The sequence below is a fragment of the Ambystoma mexicanum genome, chromosome 6q (assembly GCF_040938575.1).
Source record: "Ambystoma mexicanum isolate Mex_15411 chromosome 6q, UKY_AmexF1_1, whole genome shotgun sequence".
Classification (NCBI taxonomy): Eukaryota; Metazoa; Chordata; class Amphibia; order Caudata; family Ambystomatidae; genus Ambystoma; species Ambystoma mexicanum.
This window is the reverse complement of record NC_090937.1, coordinates 1,636,230,000-1,636,252,434: the sequence shown is the minus strand read 5'-3', so window position 1 is coordinate 1,636,252,434 and position 22,435 is coordinate 1,636,230,000. Positions and strand designations below refer to the sequence as shown.

The window sequence follows — 22,435 nt, the reverse complement described above, 5'->3', positions numbered from 1 at the left end:
GGATGAAGATGGCCCTATTAAAGAGTATAGGATGAAGATGGCCCAGTTAAGGAAGTATAGGATGAAGATGGCCCAGTTAAAGGAGTATAAGATGAAGATGGCCCAGTTAAGGGAGTATAGGATGAAGATGGCCCAGTTAAGGAAGTATAGGATGAAGATGGCCCAGTTAAAGGAGCATAAGATGAAGATGGCCCAGTTAAGGAAGTATAGGATGAAGATGGCCCAGCTAAGGTAGTATAGGATGAAGATGGCCCAGTTAAAGGAGTATAAGATGAAGATGGCCCAGTTATGGTAGTATAAGATGAAGATGGCCCAGTTAAGGGAGCATAAGATGAAGATGGCCCAGTTAAGGGAGTATAAGATGAAATTGGCCCAGTTAAGAGTATAAGATGAAGATGGCCCAGTTATGGTAGTATAAGATGAAGATGGCCCAGTTAAGGGAGCATAAGATGAAGATGGCCCAGTTAAGGGAGTATAAGATGAAGTTGGCCCAGTTAAAAGAGTATAAGATGAAGTTGGCCCAGTTAAAAGAGTATAAGATGAAGATGGCCCAGTTAAGGGAGTATAAGATGAAGATTGACCAGTTAAGGAAGTATAAAATGAAGAGGACCCAATTAAAGGAGTATAAGATAAAGGTGCTCAGTTTAGGAAGCATAGAATGACGATGGCCCAGTGAAGGGAGTATAAGACAAAGATGGCCCAGTTAAGGAAGTATAGGATGAAGATGGCCCAGTTAAGGGAGTATAAGATGAAGTTGGCCCAGTTAAGGAAGTATAGGATGAAGATGGCCCTATTAAAGAGTATAGGATGAAGATGGCCCAGTAAGGGAGTATAAGATGAAAATGGCCCAGTTATGGTAGTATAGGATGAAGATGGCCCAGTTAAGGGAGCATGAAGTTTACCCTATTAAATGAGTATAGGATGAAGATGGCCCAGTTAAGGGAGTATAAAATGAAGATGGCCCTATTAAATGAGTATAGGATGAAGATGGCCCAATTAAGGGAGTATAAGATGAAGATGGCCCGGTTAAGGTAGTATAGGATGAAGTTGGCCCAGTTAAGGGAGTATAAGATGAAGATGGCCCAGTTAAGGGAGTTTAAGATGAAGATGGCCCAGTTAAGGTAGTATAGGATGAAGTTGGCCCAATTAAGGGAGTATAAGATGAAGATGGCCCAGTAATGGGAGTATAAGATGAAGATGGCCCAGTTAAGGGAGAAGAAGATGAAGATGGCCCAGTTAAGGGAGCATGAAGTTGGCCCTATTAAATGAGTATAGGATGAAGATGGCCCAGTTAAGGGAGTATAACATGAAGATGGCCCTATTAAAAGAGTATAGGATGAAGATGGCCCAATTAAGGGAGTATAACATGAAGATGGCCCTATTAAATGAGTATAGGATGAAGATGGCCCAATTAAGGGAGTATAAGATGAAGATGGCCCAGTTAAGGTAGTATTGGATGAAGATGGCCCAGTTAAGGGAGTATTTGATGAAGATGGCCCAGTTAAGGGAGTATAAGATGAAGATGGCCCAGTTAAGGGAGTATAAGATGAAGATGTCCCAGTTAAGGTAGTATAGGATGAAGTTGGCCCAGTTAAGGGAGTATAAGATGAAGATGGCCCAGTAATGGGAGTATAAGATGAAGATGGCCCAGTTAAGGGACTAGAAGATGAAGATGGCCCAGTTAAGGGAGTATAAGATGAAGATGGCCCAGTTAAGGGAGTAGAAGATGAAGATGGCCCAGTTAAGGGAGTATAAGATGAAGATGGCCCTGTTAAATCAGTATAGGAGGAAAATGGCCCAGTTAAGGAAGTATAAGATCACAATAACCCAGTGTAGTAGTATAAGATGATTAGCTCCCCTGAATCAATGCACATCTTGCTTCTATGCGCTGCACATGTGTTCTCTTATGCTGTCCTTCTACACTAATGCTTTTGCAGGTGTGTCGTAGGCAACTTGTCATCGAGGTAGCCATTAAGGCAGACTAGTTGTTGACCATAGTCCTTTGCAGGTCTACAAACCTCAACAAACCAACCACACCTGCAGTCCTGTTTTCAACCCCCCTTCTCCCCAGGCCCTATCCAGCCTCCCAGGACATCTCCTCAGGGCAGTACTGGAGTGTATTTACTGCAGCTGCTCTATATTCCTGCAGAGCAGCGCCTCAGTAGACCCCGCTATGTCCCGTTTATCTGACGTTTGCATCATTTTGCCAGTGAAGGATGTAGTGCCGTGTTCAAGCATGTTTAAAGCACAGTTTAGAGTGTGGTTATTTTGGATTGTGCAAAGTTTACTTTCTGTTTAGATGCAATGTGCTTCCTTTGAAAATGCTGCATGTCACATGTTTAGCTTTAAACCTGCAGTTTGCTCAATGTACATAATCGGTTAAATTTATAAAATAAAAGTATGTCAAAGTACCTAAGTGTTAAAATGTGTGTCAAGATGATTGCACACAACAAGTAAGTTAAAGTTGGTTCATATATGGTCCGTTTGTGGCCTAAACTGCATTTTTGGCCAAATGGCAGTTTTCGTCGTTTTGCAGGAAAGGGAGATGCTTTTTCTCTAAAGTCCTGGGGCAAGGCAAGCTGTGCTGGACAGAGCAACCTCGGCTCTGACTGTGGACATATCCTGATGCTGGCCCTCCTGGTTTGGTATGGTCCTGTGTCCAGGGACAGAGTAACCTCAGCTCTGACTAGGGACATATCCTGATGCTGTCCCTCCTGGTGGGGTATGGCCCTGTGTCCAGGGACAGAGCAACCTCAGCTCTGATTGGGGACAGATCCTGATGCTGGCCCTCCTTGTGGGGTATGGTCATGTGTCCAGGGACAGAGCAACCTCAGCTCTGACAAGGGAAACACCCTGATGCTGGCCCTCCTGGTGTGGTATGGTCCTGTGTCCAGGGACAGAGCAAGCTCAGCTCTGACTAGGGAACTATCCTGATGCTGGCCCTCCTGGTGTGGTATGGTCCTGTGTCCAGGGACAGAGCAAGCTCAGCTCTGACTAGGGAACTATTCTGATACTGGCCCTCCTGGTGTGGTATGGTCCTGTGTCCAGGGACAGAGCAAGCTCAGCTCTGACTAGGGAACTCTCCTGGTACTGGCCCTCCTGGTGGGATATGGTCCTGTGTCCAGGGACAGAGCAACCTCAGCTCTGACAAGGGAAACACACTGATGCAGGCCCTCCTGATGGGGTGTATGGTCCTGTGTCCAGGGACAGAGCAACCTCAGCTCTGATTAGGGACATATCCTGATGCTGGCCCTCCTGGTGGGGTATGGTCCGGTGTCCAGGGACAGAGCACCCTCAGCTATGACAAGGGAAACACCCTGATGCTGGCCCTCCTGGTGGGGTATGGTCCTGTGTGTTAGGGAGAATTCTCTGTTTAGGCTGAATTTCCTAACCTGAGTCCCCCAGCAGCTTTGATGAATTTTTTGGGGTTTATTTTTTTCTCCTGCCAAGAGTGAGACTCTTTTACCCTCACTCTTGGGCATGATTTGAGTGTGTTTCTTTGAATCTAGATGTGTTTAATGGGCTATGGGGTCTTTTACCCCATAGGGCTTCATGTGTTTTTGTGATGTGTGTTACACAGCACCCTCAGTGCAGTAACACAGGGGTGGCATAGTGACCCCCCAGTATAGACTCCATACCCTGGGACTGACTACTGTCTCCCAGGGCATGTAAAGTCACCATTGACTTTACTAGTCTTAAATTCTGAACAGAACCAGTACAAACCATCCTATTGTGGACGTACTGGCTGGGGCAATTCAATTGCCCCGGGGTCTGTTAGTCGAGGGGGCACGTCTCCGTCCCCCCTGATCGAGTTTTGGCTGGTGGCAGTGGATACTACTTTTTATATTCAACCGCGAATATTTCTCTATGGGATTTTCCCATTGTTCGAGGCTACTATCTTTATTTATTTAATTACGATAGTCTCGAACATACCGCCGGTTTATTTAATTAATATTAATTCTCCGGTTGGTATTTTTTGCCAAAACTCGGTTCTAAAATGGCGTTTGTGTTCTCTTCTGTGACTCCAACCCAAGTCGAGCCCTTTGTTCCACCTTTTGGCGGGCTTCTCCACAGAAGCCCTCCAAAGTGGTGCCACTCTGTCTGGGGTACTTAGGGGGGGTGGAGGGGGATTTAGGCACCCTGGACTGAGTTGCCTAGGCAACTTAAGTCGCACTCCGTCCTGATTGGCCCAAGTGGTGAGCCGGCCGGCTCACCACTTAGCATGTTTGAGTGACAGCTAGGCTGAGTGAATGGGGGTTTTCTGCATAAAAGCAGGGCTTTGGGGACTGGAACTTCAGAAGTCGCCACAGGACCTGAGAATCCGACGAGGGAGAAGCTGAGCTGACCTGCCACGATGACACCACCGATGGAGCCCTGCTGGACCGTCTCACCACTTTTCCCAACGACAGAGGAGATCTCCCGCCGGAGAGTCTTCTTCCTTTGCTGGTGGGGATAACCAGTTTCACTGTCTTTTCGCCTTCCCGACGTATCTCGTGGCCGCCTTGCCTGTGCCAAGCACCCCGGCAACCGGGATACCACGTTTTACCACGACCGCGAATTAAAGGGTACTACCTTTAACCGCAAAACTCCGCGGCTGGTTTCTTCCCTGGCAGTGCAACGACCTTCATCTTTCCTCCAAGTCGAGATCTTATCTTCCCCTGGACGACGACGTGACTTGCACCCACTGCCAGGAACAACTGCCACCGCTGGAGGATCATTCCCACTTAAGGTACCGTGTCCCGCCTGGCTTCCCTTGCCACCGACTGTACGGGGTAGATTTAGCCCCCGTCTTTCGAACCTGGGTTAGCCTGGGACACCCTGGCTAAACTTTTCTGAGCCTCTCTAAACTCTTTCTGAACTCTCTGCAAGACTTTCTAAGCCTAGTGTAACTGTGTGATCTTGGGCGCATTTGTGCTCTGCTCTCTCTAAGAGTGGGCCCAACCTTTGGACTTTGGCTCACCAGTGACTTTTGCTCTTCCGCCTTGCGAACAGTATTCCTAAATCTTAGAGTGGTGTACCTTTCCATATTCTGTCTTTTTCCCTCCCTTTTTCACAAACTTATTGGAGTGCCATCTAGTTAAGCGCTCACCTCTGTATGAAAATAAGTGGTGTTTTACTAAGACTCATCTGATAAGGAATAAGGGGTGTATATATTATAATAGTAACAGTGTTTAGAGTGTTTAACAATAAGAGTGCTGGAGTGTTTCAAACAGTGTGTTTTTAAATAAATAATTAGATACTTTGATACCAAAGCTCGGGTCAGTGTTTGCTTGTATTATTGTGTCTGAGTGCCTATTGTGTATACTTTGCATACTGCCTAACTCTTCTTGAGGGAAGTCTGACTGCTCAGCCACAGCTACCAGGTAAATCTGGGTGGTACAGACTAGGGCTGTAACGGTATTACGGTATACCGTTAAAGATACCGTGAACCAATTAATTGAACAATAATAACCGTCACATTGTTTATACCGGTATACCGTTCATACCGTTAAGTGTGCTTTTCAATCTGATTTGGAAAGGCTGCAGTAAGCAAGTGCTGCGCAATCTTGGTCTTGCACTGTTGGATGTGCCGTCTGCCAAGTCGTTTCAGTTTGAGCAGTTTTTAATGCCATTCCATAAACCACACGTGCCTGACACAAAAACAATATGTTAGCAATAGGAAGAATAAATACAGTGCCAAGAAGGAAAAGGGTTTGCTTTTTTTTAATTTACATTTATTTTTAAAGCACTCACACAGCCCGCAGGCATCGAGACGCTGTTAAAGAAATTGTTTTTGTTTATTTAGTTGCGTAATTGTTTTTGTCTTAGTTGCGTATTTATAGCGTGCTTAAACACCCAGAGGATTCGCCTTGTTCTTTGGTCGTCGGGGGCATTCCCTTACGTAGTGTCCATTTAGCCCGCAATAAAAACAGGTGTTGTCGGTTCTCCGACGTTCCCGTTCGGACTGTGTTATCGGGCTTCGAATCCCGCCTATTTGCATGGGTTCGGAACCGGCGGGAGAAGGGGTCGGGGTTGACTGGCCGGCGAACGTGGTTTCTGCCTTCCGTTCGGATCTCCAGGCGTCCACCTGTAGTGCAAGGTCTACAAGATCCGTGAACACAGAGGGAAGGGCAGGAACCACCGACAGGGCGTCCTTCATGGCGTTGCATAGACCTCGGTAGAACACGATCGCCTTCTTTTCCTCTGGCCAGGAAGTCTCAGCGGCGAGCTGATTGTACCGGGTGATGTACTCAATTAGTGTTTGTTTACCCTGTGAGAGATCTAGTAGTTCCAGGTCCCTTGACTGGGCCTTATAGCGGGTGTCGAACACTTTAGCCATCTCTGTTACGAGAAGCTCGAAGTCGTATAAAGCAGGGTGGTCGTTTTCTAGCAACGGGTTTGCCCAGGTAGCCGCTACTCCGGATAGATGAGACAAAAGAAAGGCAGCCTTTGTGACAGAATCGGGGAAGGCTTGGGGTCTGCACAAGAAGTGAAGTTTACATTGGTTTATGAAGGTGCAGTATTTACGTGGGTCACCCTGGTAGCGTTCTGGGGCAGCAAGAGGGAAGGAGGTCGGGAGCAACACGGGAGTGGGGGCAGGGGCTGGAGCAGGGACAGGCTGGACTAGAGGGGCAGGGTCCCCGAACTCGGTGTCTGCAGGTAGGGGATAACGTGTGCTCTGCAAGGCGTCTAGGCGATGGTGAATGGCGGTAGTGGCTGCGGCCATGTCGGTCCTAAGAGCCGCCACGGCCTGCATTAAAGCAGTCACTGGGTCCCCGGCGGAGGGATTCATACTCTGGACGGCCAAAAGGCTTCACAGTCTGTTATGGACTTGATGGTCGTGCAGAGTATGAATACCTCCGTCCCCAAGTACCACACAGACAATACCAGAAACACTGCCTGTGCGGTCTTTGAGGCCACAGGTGTGGTAGTCCGTCGGGCCTGGATTCAGGAACAGCCAGAAGAACCCCTTGAACGCTGTAAGGCAATGGATTATGAGGTTATGCACAGAGCAGGAATAAAAAACACAAGAACACAGGTAACTTGACACTGCTTACCTATGTGTACGAAAAAGGTTGCCCAGAGACGTGAGGAAGGAATGGACCCCAGGGCAGGAGCTGTATGAGGTCAGGAGTATAGACAGGTAAACACCTAGCGTGGGGGCCTGAGGCCAGGTTCCAAGACAAAGAGACGTGATCCGTAGAGTATCCAGGGACGATACCGTGGTCAGGCAACAAGAGGACCAAAGTTCGAACAGTAGAAGGGTGAGGCAGAGCAATCCGTGGGGCAAAGCGTAGTCTGGCAACAGGAGGTCCAAAGTTCGAACAGTAGCAGGGTGAGGCAGAGCAGTCCGTGGAGCAAGGCGTAGTCAGGCAACAGGAGGTCCAAAGTTCAAACAGTAGAAGGGTTAGGCAAAGCAATCCGTGGAACAAAGCGTGGTCGAGGAAACAATCCGTAAGTCAAAACGAAAGAAATAAGCGTCACGTGATCCAGGAGGAAAACAGCTGTGAAGCAACGCTCCTTGTTTCCGGAAGCCTTTAAACAATGTCAGAAGTCACGTGATACGTGACACGGAAGCGTTGCTGCGTGATGGAAAATCACGTGATCCGTGACGCGCGGGTCTCCGTGGGCAGCGCATGGCGCTATGGCGAGACGAAATCCTCCAGTTCAGCTGCCAATAACGGGAGGGGCGATAGACGCCAGGTCTGCCATGCTGCAATCTACCATGATGGACGAAGGGATGCCAGGGATTACGTTAGCCAGGGTGCGTGTGTGGGGTAGTGGGAGGGACGGAGTCCGAGGGCGGGGAAAGAGCACCTGTAGGGGATGCACTCAGTGCGGGAGACGTGACATCACCTCACATCTCTGACATCTCTAAGAAGTAACACTACCAGCTGCACCTCTTCAGAGGTATTCTTCCTTTCCTCTCCTTCCCCCAGAATCTCACTGTCTCCAGAGCTCTGGTTCTCTCTAGGCTGGATTATTGCAACAGCCTGTTTCTAAATCTGCCTGCTTCTACTCTCCGCCCTCTGCAACTCATCCAGAACAGGACAGTGAGACTTGTCCTTGGCCTCAAGCCTAGGGATCGTATCTCTCCAGGACGGAAATCTCTGCACTGGCTCCCAGTGGCTGCAAGGATTAAGTTCAAAACCCTCTGGATTTTCCACAAGGCCTTCTGGGGCCTGGGGCCTCAATATCTTCAACTCTCTTCCAAAATATCCTCCCTCTCGAGCTCTTCGCTCATCCGCCTCCAACTCCCTCAGGGTCAGTCGCTTCTCCAAGCAACAAGTTGGTGGTAGATCTTGTTCTTCGGCTGGAGCCTCCCTCTGTAACAACCTCCCTGCCTCCCTGAAACTTGATGAGAACCATCTCTGGTTCCGGAAGCACCTCAAAACCTTCCTCTTTGCTTCTGCTTTCTCTCCTCCTCTCCCCGGCTGAACTCCTGGCTGACACTGAAACTGCACTCTGACCTCGAACCCAGGTCCCCTCCCCCGCCAGTTGCTCACCTGCACCGCCTTCTTGACAAACCCTGCGCTTGCTTGAGGACTGTTTTCTGTATCCCTACAGTCCCATACAAGCACTTGACATCTGATGTCTGCACTTACCCTTGCACTTGCCACCAGATGGCCACACCTTTTACTTATTTTTACTGTCGATCCCATGTACTGCACTACTTCCTCCCCCATCCCCTCTGCACTTTTCCCCTTCCCTCGTCCCCTGCACTTGCGCGATCTCAATGTTCACCTGGCCTAGTAAGACCGCTGTCTGTCTATCCTCTGTTCCCCCTCGCTTGCCTTGTTGCGCCTTGAAACACTTGTGTATAGGCACATTATAAATGCTGTATCACATTATATCATATCTTAATTCGGTAAAGAAACGCCTAGCTCTCTCTCTCTTCTAAATCCCTCGCTCACTCGTGCGGTCAACCCTCGAGTGGCGAAGATGTTCTGCCTAGTACCATCAGACACTCGGTATATCAGGGGCCAAGCCGTCCCAGATTCCCTAGTTGTCACAACAACAAGGAAAAGGGCAGGAGTGCTGTTATCCTTGACAGAGTCTCCTCCAGAAAAGGATTGCAAAAAACTGTACGCTCTCGGCAAACATGTCACCACCTCTGCTGCCTTCTGTACCCGTATTGCCAACAACACCATGCTCCTCGTGAGCTATAGTGGCGTACAATGGGGACTCGTTCAAGAGGGCCTTCAGAGTATCCTGGAACCAACCCACACCCAACTCCTAGCCGTGGTTGCGGAAGGACAACAGTCACGCAGAATATCTTTAAAATTACTCTAGACTCTGCTGAGACAACGGGATGCGAGCTCCCACAACGGACTCTTCTAAAATGCCACGCCTGGCTAAACTCAGGATTTCATCCAGAACCCAGGGCTTCCCTCGTCAATAAACCTGTGGAGGATGCTGTAAGGCAGTCGATGAGGCTTTGGAGACCACTAAGAAGGAGCACATGACAGATCTCAGTTAGGTAAGTTTATCTAAAGTCTAACTGCTGTGGAACTTTATAAGACTTATATCTTGGTATTAGGGACCCAACTCTTAATATAGGCCTGTACTACACAAGTCGATAGAGTGGCTGAGCAGCCCGGCCTATGTTAGGAGGGGTACTGTGAGCTGTAGAGCAGTACACTGAAATCAATAAACACAAGGATCCAAGTAAACACTTACACAATTATATTAAAATATGTATTTATATATACACAAGGCAAATCAATCGAACTAAAACGCAGCAACTAGCTATAACATTCAATGGAGGATGTATTTAAATGAATTCAAGAATCAATAACCCAGGTGCGTCATTTCTTTCTATGCACACGGAGTGACATCAATAAAGGCCAGTAATAGCACTTAAGTATCACCTTTACACATTGAGTTTGGGAGAGAAAGTTTTAGAGCTAGAACTCACTATAGCAACTGTTACAATAGTCTTTTCTCACAGAGGGATGTAGGTAGTCTGTTTCCCAGCATAAAAAAGTGTTACACAATTTAAAACCTATGGGGGAACCAGCACTGCCAAAGCCAATAGGGTTCGAGAAGGGGAGCCTTTTGGGAACCAGGATAACCAAAGTCAAGTGGATAGTTCTAGTTTTAATGCAGTTATTCAGAGGAAAAGTTAATCAAACAGTCAGTGGTTCTTGGAGAATTCCAGGAGCTCAGGAGGAGCCTACCTGATGGTGCACAAGCTGCAAGGCCTGCACAGGTGAGTTGAGCTCAACTCTAGATGGGTGAAAACAGCACTTCCCAAGCAGGGAAGCACCGGGTAGTTACACCTGAAGCCCCACAGTAACTTAAAGAAGAAGATTTTCCAGCTGATGCAGTGATGCAGACCCTGATTCCTGCTCGCTGGTCGTGGTGACGAAATGGGGGACCTTTGGCAGGCTTCTGCAGCAGCACTCTGGAGAGGGACTCGGAAGCAATGGATTCCACTCACTTCAGCAGCTCTTTGTAGTCTTGGCGTATTTTTCTTGGCGCCAAGGAGAAGTGAATGTCCCCGGTTGGATTTTCCTCAGTCACTGAGTCCTGAACTCTGGTGAGGGGACTTTTGATGAAGAATTCCTGCTTCTGTAGGACGCCACGGATGCCTGCGAAGTTTCAGCCGGATTCTTTCTTCGGAAGATGATGCCTTCGATGATGGTCCAAGTACCCCGGGTATTGGGATATTGCAGCCTAGGAAGGTTGCAGCAAGTCGGGGGGGGGAGGGTGTTGAGCCAAAACGAAGCAGGTCTCGAGGCCAGTTGGTCCTACCAGCCTAAGGGAGGAAGTCGTCCTTGGTGGATCTTCCCTGTCGATGTGAATACGGGGTCAGCACAGCTGCAACGCTTTTGTGGTCCTGGAAGGTGCTGCTGGTGTTTTGCTCATCCTCTTGATCAGATCAAACTGTCCCAGAACATTTGAAAATGGGCACTCAAACACAACATGCTCCTACTATCACAACGTATTCCAGGGGTACACAATCTTCTGGGAGACATACTCAGCAGAGAGATGCCCCTACCCGTAAAACACAAGTGGCGATTGCAAGAGCACATTCTACTCAACGACTTTGCAGAATGGGGTTTTCTAGACATCGACTTGTTCGGGACTCTGGAGAATGCCAATGCCCAGACTACGCCTCCAGGTACCCCCAGAGGCGGTCCAACGGGAACGGTCGCTGGAGAACATGGTCCTGGGGATTTCCTCTGATTCCCCTTCTCAACAGGATAGTGCACAAGATGCACCAGAAACAAGTCACTATGATGCTGGTGGTTTCTCGATGCCCGTACAACATGCTGTCACAAGACCTAGAGAGAACACTACATCCGTGCCTCCAAACACGCAACTTTGCAGCTTTGAAGGCATTGATACTCCAATAATTGGAAATGTTTTCTCATTTGGTGCAATACTAGAAACATCAACCCAATTGACTGTTCACCTAAAGATATAGGGCCTCATTCTAAGTCGGCCGGTCCAGTAGGAAAGTGCTGGTATTCATGGATACAGGCACTTTACCAGACCGGCCAACTAGAGGTTTGTCGCTGGGGCACCAAGTTAACTCCAGCTAAAAGCTGGAGGTAAGGCAGGGGCCCCACCGGCAAAAGAGCCGTCATTACCGGCACCGGTATTGCCAGGTGCCGGTAATGATGGCACATCCCCTCATGGAGTCCTATGGGACCCAATGAATGGTGATTAACACCATCACTCCGGCACCCATAATCCGGTGGCAATGCTGCCGAGCCGGAAACAGTAACAATATTTGCTGGTACCCTGGCGGCTCTACCGCCAGGATACCAGCAATGTTGGAATGAGGCCCATAGTCCTTTATATAACACACCTTTTAGACTCAGGACTTGTTTTTAATTTCCTAAAGGACCACCTTGCCACCCTCTCTGCGTATGCCACATCTCAGAGCAAGGTTTCATGGTGGAAGATTCCTGTGATTAAGGCTTTCATGGAAGAGGTAAAGAGACTTCACCCTCCTATTTCCAACCCAACTCCCAGATGGGACTTGAATATTGTTCTCACAAGGTTAATGGAGCCCTTCTTTTGAGCCAATGCATAAGGCTAGTCTTTAGGCCCTTACCTATAAGACTGACCTCTAGGTGGCCATTAGCTCTATAAGGAGAGTTAGTGACCTGCAGGCTCTATTGAGCAGGACCACCTCAGGTTCCGGAAGCAAATCAAGACTTTCCTTTTTGCTTTTGCCTACTCTCGCTCGTTCCCATGCTGATGTTCTTAACTGCTGCATAAACTGGTTACCTGGCCTCCCTCTGAACCTTACAGGGATCATGCACCTTCAGGACCAGTAGCCCCAGGCACTGCCGCCGGGCCTACTTAGGACTTGGGACTGTATCTGCAACTCTACAGTCTCCTGCCTCCAGCACTTACTTAGAACCGGCCACCCGAGCTGCATTTACTTGAGCTTTGCTTTGCATTCTCCTTTTCCCTCCCACTGGCATTTCTCCTCTTCCTTCTATTTGCACAATATGAATGACACAAGGCCTAATAAGATTGTTTGTTTTGTTCCCCTTTGTATTCCACTTCCTTGTCTTGTTGCAGCTAGAAACACTAATGTACAGGCACGTTATAAATGACTTATCATATTCACAAAGATAAGGTGGTTTTGCGCACACACCCTCATTGTGTGCCTTAATTCATCTCGAAGTTCCATGTGAACCAATCAATTGTACTTCCTACTTTCTTTCAGAACCCCACTAACTCAGCTGAAAAGATGCCTCCATACACTAGATGTTAGGAAACGATTGTATACTACCATGCAAACACTAAACCTCTGAGGGAGACAAACCAATTCTTTGTCTCTGTGGCAGCCGGTAGAGAAGGGAATCCTGTCTATAAATCTGCAGTTTCAAATTGGATTGTTAGATGCATCACAGTGTTACTCTCTTGCCAAGAGAGACTCACCCTTTGTGCTTAGAGCTCACTCTACTACTCTGGCAATAGGGGCTACCATAGCATTCATTGCAAATGTTCCTCTAGATTCTATTTGAAAAGCAGCAACTTGGAGTTCTGTTCATACATCCACCCAACACTACTTCTTAGATGCACACTCTTAAGACTGGTTGTCAGGTGGTTCAGGGGGTGTTAATACATCTCTTTGCTGCCATTCCTTCACACATCTGACCACCATCTTCTGTTACTGCTCACTAGTCAATGCACAGCACGTGATTCTAAGCAGATTCACAAGCATCAGAAGACATACATTACTCACCATAATCACATTTCTGCTGCTTAGTCACATGCGCCCACCCTTCCTCCCCTCTTGGAGTAGAAGGATCATAGACATCTTACACCTTCTTCTGTAACAATCACGCTTTTGTAAGGCCCCCTCATGGCAGAAGAAAAACAACTGGTGGGACCTTGACGTGTGAAGGGTTTTGGGGACACTACACGTCACATTACTGATAGTGTTACAGTCACGCCCTAGTTGATGTCCCTTTTCGATCTTCGAAAAAAGATGCAATACTCCTATACGATAACGGCGAGTAATGTATGTCATTCAAGAGTTCTATTTTAATAGTTATTCCTACTATCACTAGCGGGGCTATTCTCTTGTGTTGTCCCACTGGCTGCTTGCAATCACCATCTTATTCATCTATTTATTTGATCGTTTATAGCACAGACCTAGCTCAAGAGCAACAGAGCGCTTTACAACATGTGGAAGCCACCGTTGGGCATGGTGTTTTTGGACAGTTGCGTAGTCTTGTTGGTCGGAAGGGTGGAAACATGTGTATTTAGTCATGAGGGAGGTGTTGATGGAAGAGCCACATTTTTTGTGTTTGGCAGAACTGGAGGATGGTGAGAGAGTACCGAGCTTTCGGCAGGATCGAGTTCCAGATGAACCTCACTATAAAACAGAGACGACGAAGATTGAGGACAACCTAGAAGAAAAGGCCATCAATTATACTGCGATGAGGAAGAGGCGTGGAGGAATGAAGAGCACTGCACAGACGTTGCATGAGCGGTCTAGTCAATCTGGAGCATATTTATGTATAATAACTGAGGAAGGGCTCAGACAGGGATTCAGCCCTCCATGGGAATCCGCAAGGTTGTAGAAGCAGGAAGCAGAGAGAAGGTAGACCAGGACGCTGAGACAGGAGCACACCAGTAGGGTCTAGCGTGGAGAGACCACTCTAGGAAGATGGAGGAAGATGCTCCTGGCATCCCCTGCAGCCGGCAAGCATTTGTAGTGGGGAACACACCAGCCAAAAGAAAGTTTACCTTGCGTAGCCGCTGCAGACCGCAGGGAAACACTGACCGGCGAAGAATCAGCATGGCAATCGCGAACTGTCCGGAGAGTCCCAAGACCACCGCAGACCCTGGAAAAAGGTGTGCAGGCGTGAGGGGAAGAAAAGGGGCCCAAAGCAAGACTACAGAATCTGGAAGCAAGGAGGGGAGAAGGGGTTAAGCGTCTGGGACCCTGCCAAGGAAAATATAATCACTTGCAAAGGCACCCAGACCCCTCATCATAGTCACAGTGCCTGGCAGGTTACTGTACCAGGTGGACGAAATATAAAAGGAGGAAAGTGCAAGTCTGTGACCCACTCCCACAAAGGCAATCAAGGCCTCCACAGCAATCATTATAGTCCCAGTACCTGGAAGGCTAGTGTACCAGGTGGACTAAACATAGAAGGAACAAAGTGTAAGTCTGGCATCCACATCCACAAATACAGTTAATGCTTCCAGAGCAATCAAAATAGTCACAGTACCTGGCAGGAGAGAATACCAGGTTGATTAAATAGAGAAGGAAGAAAGTGCAAGTCTGGGACCGACGCACATAAAAACCACCAAAATAGTCTTGGCACCCCTCAAAGTTAAGATATTTGGGAGGAAAATATACAAAGGGGCTTGTGCTAAAAGAGTGAAGAATAAGCCTAAGGAAGTTTTTAAAAAAAGGACCAATCCTTTACTTCATAGGACTATGGACAGAGGAGACGGGGGTTAGCCAGTGAAGGCCTGGAACCCACAATCAAATAGAAGCTGAGAAGAAAAACCCAGGGAGGAGAACCCTAACCCTCCCGTAAATCTGTGGAACATTAGGTGGAAGAAGGTATCTGTTTTTGTTTTGTTAAGAGACTGCCAAATATTCCAGTCCAGAAGTAGAAGACACTTTTTTGGAAAGGGTCAGAGACTTTATCCTTAGTTCTAGATTAGTCTAAGGGGCAGAATAGGTTTGCACATTGCAGAGGACGTATATTATTTCAGACATTCTGACCATTCCCTTAGCTTATTGTTTGAGGCAGGGATACCCTTGTAGTCTTGGGGACAAGAAGGTTTTCCACTTTTCCTTTGACTTTAACGATCCATAGCAACATCCATAACCCTTTCATGTCAGTCTTATCCTTCTGCACCCTTACAGGTCTCAAATGAAATATTATGATGGGGAAATAAGTACTCTGGTTACCCAGAACACTATCTGAGCATAATATTAGTAAAAATAATGTAATGGCCAGTTAATATTTAACTCACTCTTTTTCCCTAAAATATGAGCCCTGTGCCTGGTGGGAGACACACTAGATATAGACTTTCAGAGGTGAGAAAAGAAAAAGACCCCTAGACAACATCACATAAAGTAATTACCAGACAGGGTCCAAGGGCACCACACACAACTTTGCACAGGTTTCCTGCTACATTCTATGTACAGCACTATCTATAATACATACGCATATAGCACAATTGTAGCATTTAAGTGTAGTGAAAATGGGAACACAATGTCCAGCACAGTCAGGAGGGCCACCAAGATATGTTTTAGTGGGACAGGCCGTAGGCCCAGAAGGGGATATTACACTCCATTTTCAAGGAGGGAAAAGGTAGAAACACACAGTGCTACATTGTAAATCCTGGGCAGGAGTGTCAAACAACACAGATTTAAAAATCCCTAATAAATCAGGGGAAGCCTCTAAAAATCCAGAGCTTGGTGAAGAACTCCATCCCTAGCGGCACTGAAGGAAGTTGCAAAGTCCTGGTAAGTATCTTGCAGTATCACTTGTAGCAGTTCAAAGTGGAAGAAAGCGCCTCATAGGAAACGATTGGTCCAATTCTATGGCCCAAACGGCAGTTCTGAAAAAAAGCTTAGTAAATCCCAGTTCCTTCCCACAAGTACCCAGAAGAATGCAATCGACCCCAGGGGACACCAGTGGACACCCAGAAGATGAGATCTAGTGGAGGCTTTGAGGACCAGCAGTCTCAGAAGCGGAGAAAGTGCAGGATTAAGCCTCCGAATGTTAAACAATAGATAAATGGTGTCGAAAAAAAGCAAACCCTTCATCCCAGAAAACAACCTCCGATCTGTTGCCCAAGCCTTGGTCCTCTTCCATCTGGATGATGGCAATGCTCTTTAGGAAAGGTCGTCCAGCGACTACCCTGGCATCCCTAAAATGTGACTTTGGAACCTCCACCCTATCAAAATCAGACTGCCCCATCACTTCTACAGTGCAGGAAAGAGCTCAAGACCTTCCTCTTCAAGGAATGGCTCCTCCTTAACACCTATGTCCACACGCCTGCACTCCCCAGCCTACCTGAGACTCAGTGATCTACTCCCTACTGTTTCTCACCCTGGTTGCTTATCGATCCTGTGAGATTAATCACGGGATTCAGTCACTTGTCCCCAGGGGTCAGCCTTGAGGCTAGGGAGATGAACCGGCTACACAATACCCTCCCTTGGGGTAGAGGCAAATGGGACCTCACTGGTCGGTCCGAGGAGGAACTCCCTAACCATACCACCTATAGACCATCTTTAATAACACCTATCAGAAGAAAACATGAAGAACTAGCTGACGTTTGTTATTGGTATGTAGAACACTTGAATAAACCTGAAAAGGAATTCCTAGGTGGGACTGAGACGAAGACCACTCAACTAATACAGAATGCAAACTATGCAGAGAGAAAGGACTTTGATATTCTACCTGGGAAACCCCACAGCACCGCCATAAATCAAAGGTGAGGAGACCTAACAGAGCTAAGCCCAGGGGATCCGAATCACCTGTGAGGATGGACGAAGCAAACGGGAATCACGGCTTCAGAGGCTGAAGGGATTCTGGCATGCAAGACCAGAAAACCTACCTTCAGGAAATTCTGAAAGATGAGAAGCTGAAGAAAGGCTTCAATGTCAATGGAGTGACCGAGTGAGAAATGGTTGTGTGACCAGAGATTGGTGGATTGAGGAATCCCTAAACTATACCGATACCACGTACCTGATTCACCCGTGGAACGTGGCAAAGCAAGGAGGAAGCGAAGAGTGGAAAAGAAAACCTGACTGGCTTGGAAGAAGACCCTCTGCAGACCGCAACCCCAGTGACGCGATCCTTGAGTCAAGAAGGTAATTGGGAGAGCAGGAGACCGGGGTGGAGAACCGATAATATTGAATGGAATCCTTATACTCGTCCCAGTAAAAACAAAGTGTTTGAGAAACGTGGAAATCATTACTGGAACACTCCTACTCGTCCCAGTATGAGCAAAGTGTTGAAAATACTGGAGAAGAGTGTGAGTTATAAGTGGAACAGACCTATTATTCCTAATCTAGGAAAAAACAGAACATTACATAGAAATAAACGCCAAGGGTTTAGAAGAATAGAATTTCCCCAATGAAAGAAAGGAATAACAACAAATCAAATCACATGGGAGAAGAAGAACATTGAGAGGGAGAACCACAGTGTAAAAGGCACCGTTTGAAAGTTGAAAAGGCCAATATATGAACTATTCGATTTAATAGAAGAAGGTGCCATGAAATATCTGCAAATTCTTTACTGAAGTGAACTTGCTGAGAAGCCAATCACAAGAGGAGGGAGTAATTCTTTGTGACTCAATTATTTTCATAGTGACAGGGAGAGATTCAATTAGTTTTGGACAGGGGGCCGATTTTCCTTTTAGACTCACTGACTATTGACGAGCACCCTACTTAATTTTGTTTGGCAGGGAAACCCATATCTTAGGGAAAATTAGAGATTTTTACTTTTCTTTCTATAAAGATTATCCAAAAATGGAAGATCTGACTCCTGATTCTTCTTCCGATATGCCACAATCCCTTGCTGCCAATTGCCCATCCTCACCCTCCCCTGCCAACTACTTCACCCTTTTCTCTGCTTCCCTTGATGTCTTATCTCCCCTATGATTGTAAAGCGCCCATTGCTTCCAGAAGCTTGGCCCGTGCTTAATAAATACCCCAATAATACTAATATTAATAGAAGGGAACATCAATGGACTATGGGGACCCCTAAGGGAGAGTATCTTTATTCTGCCAGCCCACGGCCCATAGATACGAACTTGGTGTCGGCTCCTAAACACACCATTCCAGGAAAGCATATCAGCCCTGTCAGTAAAGGCTTCCTTTTAAAGGGTAATATGGAGATCCAGTCACCCAGGTTCTTGTACCCTGAACCAATGATTATCTTACGTCCTTCAAAACCATACAGAAGTGAAATTAGTGATGGGCATGGCTCCAGGAGGATGGAGGAACCTGCACAAAGAAGACCATGGTGACTCAGTAGGCAGACGTAGATGGCACACCAGCAAAAATGGCCCACTCAGAAGGACAACAGTGGTGGTGACCGAAGATGACCTAGGCAAGCAGCTTTAGTGGGGGAGGGTGGAGTTCCAACACCTTCTCAGGTGGCAGCAGCTTCCAGAACCAAGGTGGCCGACCCTGGCAGGAAACTGTGGTAAAGCTGGAGGAAAAGGAGCCCAATAAATGATCCCAAGTTAGAAGGCCTAGCCACAGTATATGAGGAGGACCAGTATGAGGAAAAGGAAATCTCAGAAGGGCCACTAGTAGCCACAAACCCAAACCACAGATGGGTCCAGGCCCCTGGAATCCAGCCAGTATGACCAAAATGCAGCAATGCTGGGAAACAGCAAAAAATCCTCGAGTGGCCAAGCCGATTGCTCACCTTCTAAAGGTCCACCCTGCAGCAATGAGCTCAGGTCAGGGTTTCCCCTATATGTACTATCACTCACAGGGGCCAGGGATTTAAAATAAAGGTTTTGGCATCCATCCAATCATGAAGGGCCAAACACCCATGATCAAAGCCACAGGAAGTGCAGTGCCCCACAAATGGCCAAGAGCCGGTCTAGCCCAGTCCAAATCACTATGGTGGCTGCCATCCTGGGCTCACAAAGAATCCACTTAGGCAGAACAGCCATTTTAAGTGTCAGAGAATAGGACATTAGTACTCCACTGGCTATCATAAAGGTTCATTGTGCTACTAAAATGATACATTTGATCTCAGCCCTGGTGAAGCAAAAACTAAATATTAGCTGCCACCAGCCCATCCACTAAACCCCTGCGACTGGGCGCTTTATGGTTGACCCAAAATACCTTAAGTAAGGTCAAAGGGAATGTTGTGGCAAGCCACTTCAGTAGAGGTTTGCCTGACCAAAAAAATAAATTAGACCCCCGCCCCAAAAGAGGGGGAAGGTAAAGACAAGGGGTCTTATAAAATGAGACTACAGAACCCCAAAAATGAAATCCTGCTCTAAAAGTCCCAAAAGTCAGCTTCAACATTATAGCATTGGTGAAATGGAGGGGCAGCCCCTCTCAAGCTCCTCCTGGAACTCCTCTCTTCCTGGTGCCCTAGTCGATCCCAACTCCACTGCCACCCTACACCCTTACTTGTAATCCACTGCTTTTGTCCCCTATGTACAATACTATGTTTCTTTCCAACTAGATTTTGGGATTATAAATCCCAAACATGCATGTACTTGGGTACTATTCCTCTGCTAATGTGTGTATCATGTCCCTCATGTACATGATGCAAAGGTGGTGGAACATACAAGCACTGTGTACCTCTAACCTTGAGCACCTCTTGTTGTGACCTGTATTTTGTGACCTGAACATACACGCACTGTGTACCTCTAACCTTGAGCACCTCTTGTTGTGACCTGTATTTTGTGACCTGAACATACAGGCACTGTGTACTTCTTCTAACCTTGAGCACCTCTTGTTGTGACCTGTATTTTGTGACCTGAACATACAGGCACTGTGTACTTCTTCTAACCTTGAGCACCTCTTGTTGTGACCTGTATTTTGTGACCTGAACATACAAGCACTGTGTACCTCTAACCTTGAGCACCTCTTGTTGTGACCTGTATTTTGTGACCTGAACATACAAGCACTGTGTACCTCTAACCTTGAGCACCTCTTGTTGTGACCTGTATTTTGTGACCTGAACATACACGCACTGTGTACCTCTAACCTTGAGCACCTCTTGTTGTGACCTGTATTTTGTGACCTGAACATACAGGCACTGTGTACTTCTTCTAACCTTGAGCACCTCTTGTTGTGACCTGTATTTTGTGACCTGAACATACAGGCACTGTGTACTTCTTCTAACCTTGAGCACCTCTTGTTGTGACCTGTATTTTGTGACCTGAACATACAAGCACTGTGTACCTCTAACCTTGAGCACCTCTTGTTGTGACCTGTATTTTGTGACCTGAACATACAAGCACTGTGTACCTCTAACCTTGAGCACCTCTTGTTGTGACCTGTATTTTGTGACCTGAACATACAAGCACTGTGTACCTGTAACCTTGAGCACCTCTTGTTGTGACCTGTATTTTGTGACCTGAACATACAAGCACTGTGTACCTGTAACCTTGAGCACCTCTTGTTGTGACCTGTATTTTGTGACCTGAACATACAGGCACTGTGTACCTCTTCTAACCTTGAGCACGTCTTGTTGTGACCTGTATTTTGTGACCTGAACATACAGGCACTGTGTACCTCTTCTAACCTTGAGCACGTCTTGTTGTGACCTGTATTTTGTGACCTGAACATACAGGCACTGTGTACCTCTTCTAACCTTGAGCACCTCTTGTTGTGACCTGTATTTTGTGACCTGAACATACAGGCACTGTGTACCTCTTCTAACCTTGAGCACGTCTTGTTGTGACCTGTATTTTGTGACCTGAACATACAGGCACTGTGTACCTCTTCTAACCTTGAGCACCTCTTGTTGTGACCTGTATTTTGTGACCTGAACATACAGGCACTGTGTACCTCTTCTAACCTTGAGCACGTCTTGTTGTGACCTGTATTTTGTGACCTGAACATACAGGCACTGTGTACCTCTTCTAACCTTGAGCACCTCTTGTTGTGACCTGTATTTTGTGACCTGAACATACAAGCACTGTGTACCTCTAACCTTGAGCACGTCTTGTTGTGACCTGTATTTTGTGACCTGAACATACAGGCACTGTGTACCTCTAACCTTGAGCACCTCTTGTTGTGACCTGTATTTTGTGACCTGAACATACAGGCACTGTGTACTTCTTCTAACCTTGAGCACCTCTTGTTGTGACCTGTATTTTGTGACCTGAACATACAGGCACTGTGTACCTGTAACCTTGAGCACCTCTTGTTGTGACCTGTATTTTGTGACCTGAACATACAGGCACTGTGTACTTCTTCTAACCTTGAGCACCTCTTGTTGTGACCTGTATTTTGTGACCTGAACATACACGCACTGTGTACCTGTAACCTTGAGCACCTCTTGTTGTGACCTGTATTTTGTGACCTGAACATACAGGCACTGTGTACTTCTTCTAACCTTGAGCACCTCTTGTTGTGACCTGTATTTTGTGACCTGAACATACAAGCACTGTGTACTTCTTCTAACCTTGAGCACCTCTTGTTGTGACCTGTATTTTGTGACCTGAACATACAAGCACTGTGTACTTCTTCTAACCTTGAGCACCTCTTGTTGTGACCTGTATTTTGTGACCTGAACATACAGGCACTGTGTACCTCTAACCTTGAGCACCTCTTGTTGTGACCTGTATTTTGTGACCTGAACATACAAGCACTGTGTACCTGTAACCTTGAGCACCTCTTGTTGTGACCTGTATTTTGTGACCTGAACATACAGGCACTGTGTACCTCTTCTAACCTTGAGCACCTCTTGTTGTGACCTGTATTTTGTGACCTGAACATACAGGCACTGTGTACTTCTTCTAACCTTGAGCACCTCTTGCTGTGACCTGTATTTTGCACAGGATGGAAGATGATCTTTGCTCTTCTACTCATCCTAACTTTGCTGGTCCAGATGGTGCTGAGCATCTTTGAAAAATGTGTCCTGGAAAAAGGTATGTTCTAGTTTTATTTCTTGATCTAGATTAAAGGTTTTCTTTTAGAAATGTATAATCATTGACACGAGCTATACAGATAAAGGGGGTATCAGCCCCTTTTACTCCTGAAAAGAGGCCAAAGCCCCCAACAAAAAATAGTAAACCAATGCAAGAAGACTTCCCCTGCTTCTACCCACATGGCTCAGTGCCAAAGGAAGAAAGTCTTGAGTTATCCCTGCCTGATCAGAGGACGACAAATTGTGCCTTTTTAATGTGCAGGATCCAGGTGCAAAGAAATATTTAGTACAAAAACATTTCTGTTTTACAGTTCAAACATTTGTTATTGCTTATGTAATACTCCCATTAGGAATTGGACTTTTTTCGCCCT

The 22,435-nt window shown here is 46.8% G+C and overlaps 1 protein-coding gene across 1 annotated transcript in view; it reads left to right on the top strand.

Annotated features, from left to right (window-relative positions):
• LOC138516928 (uncharacterized) overlaps positions 1–22,435 on the top strand; it is a 382,418-nt gene that overhangs the window by 200,691 nt on the left and 159,292 nt on the right. Inside the window, exon 9 of the mRNA XM_069632392.1 lies at positions 21,976–22,065. Coding sequence (XP_069488493.1) covers positions 21,976–22,065 — 90 coding nt within the window. The remainder of the gene's footprint in view (positions 1–21,975; positions 22,066–22,435) is intronic.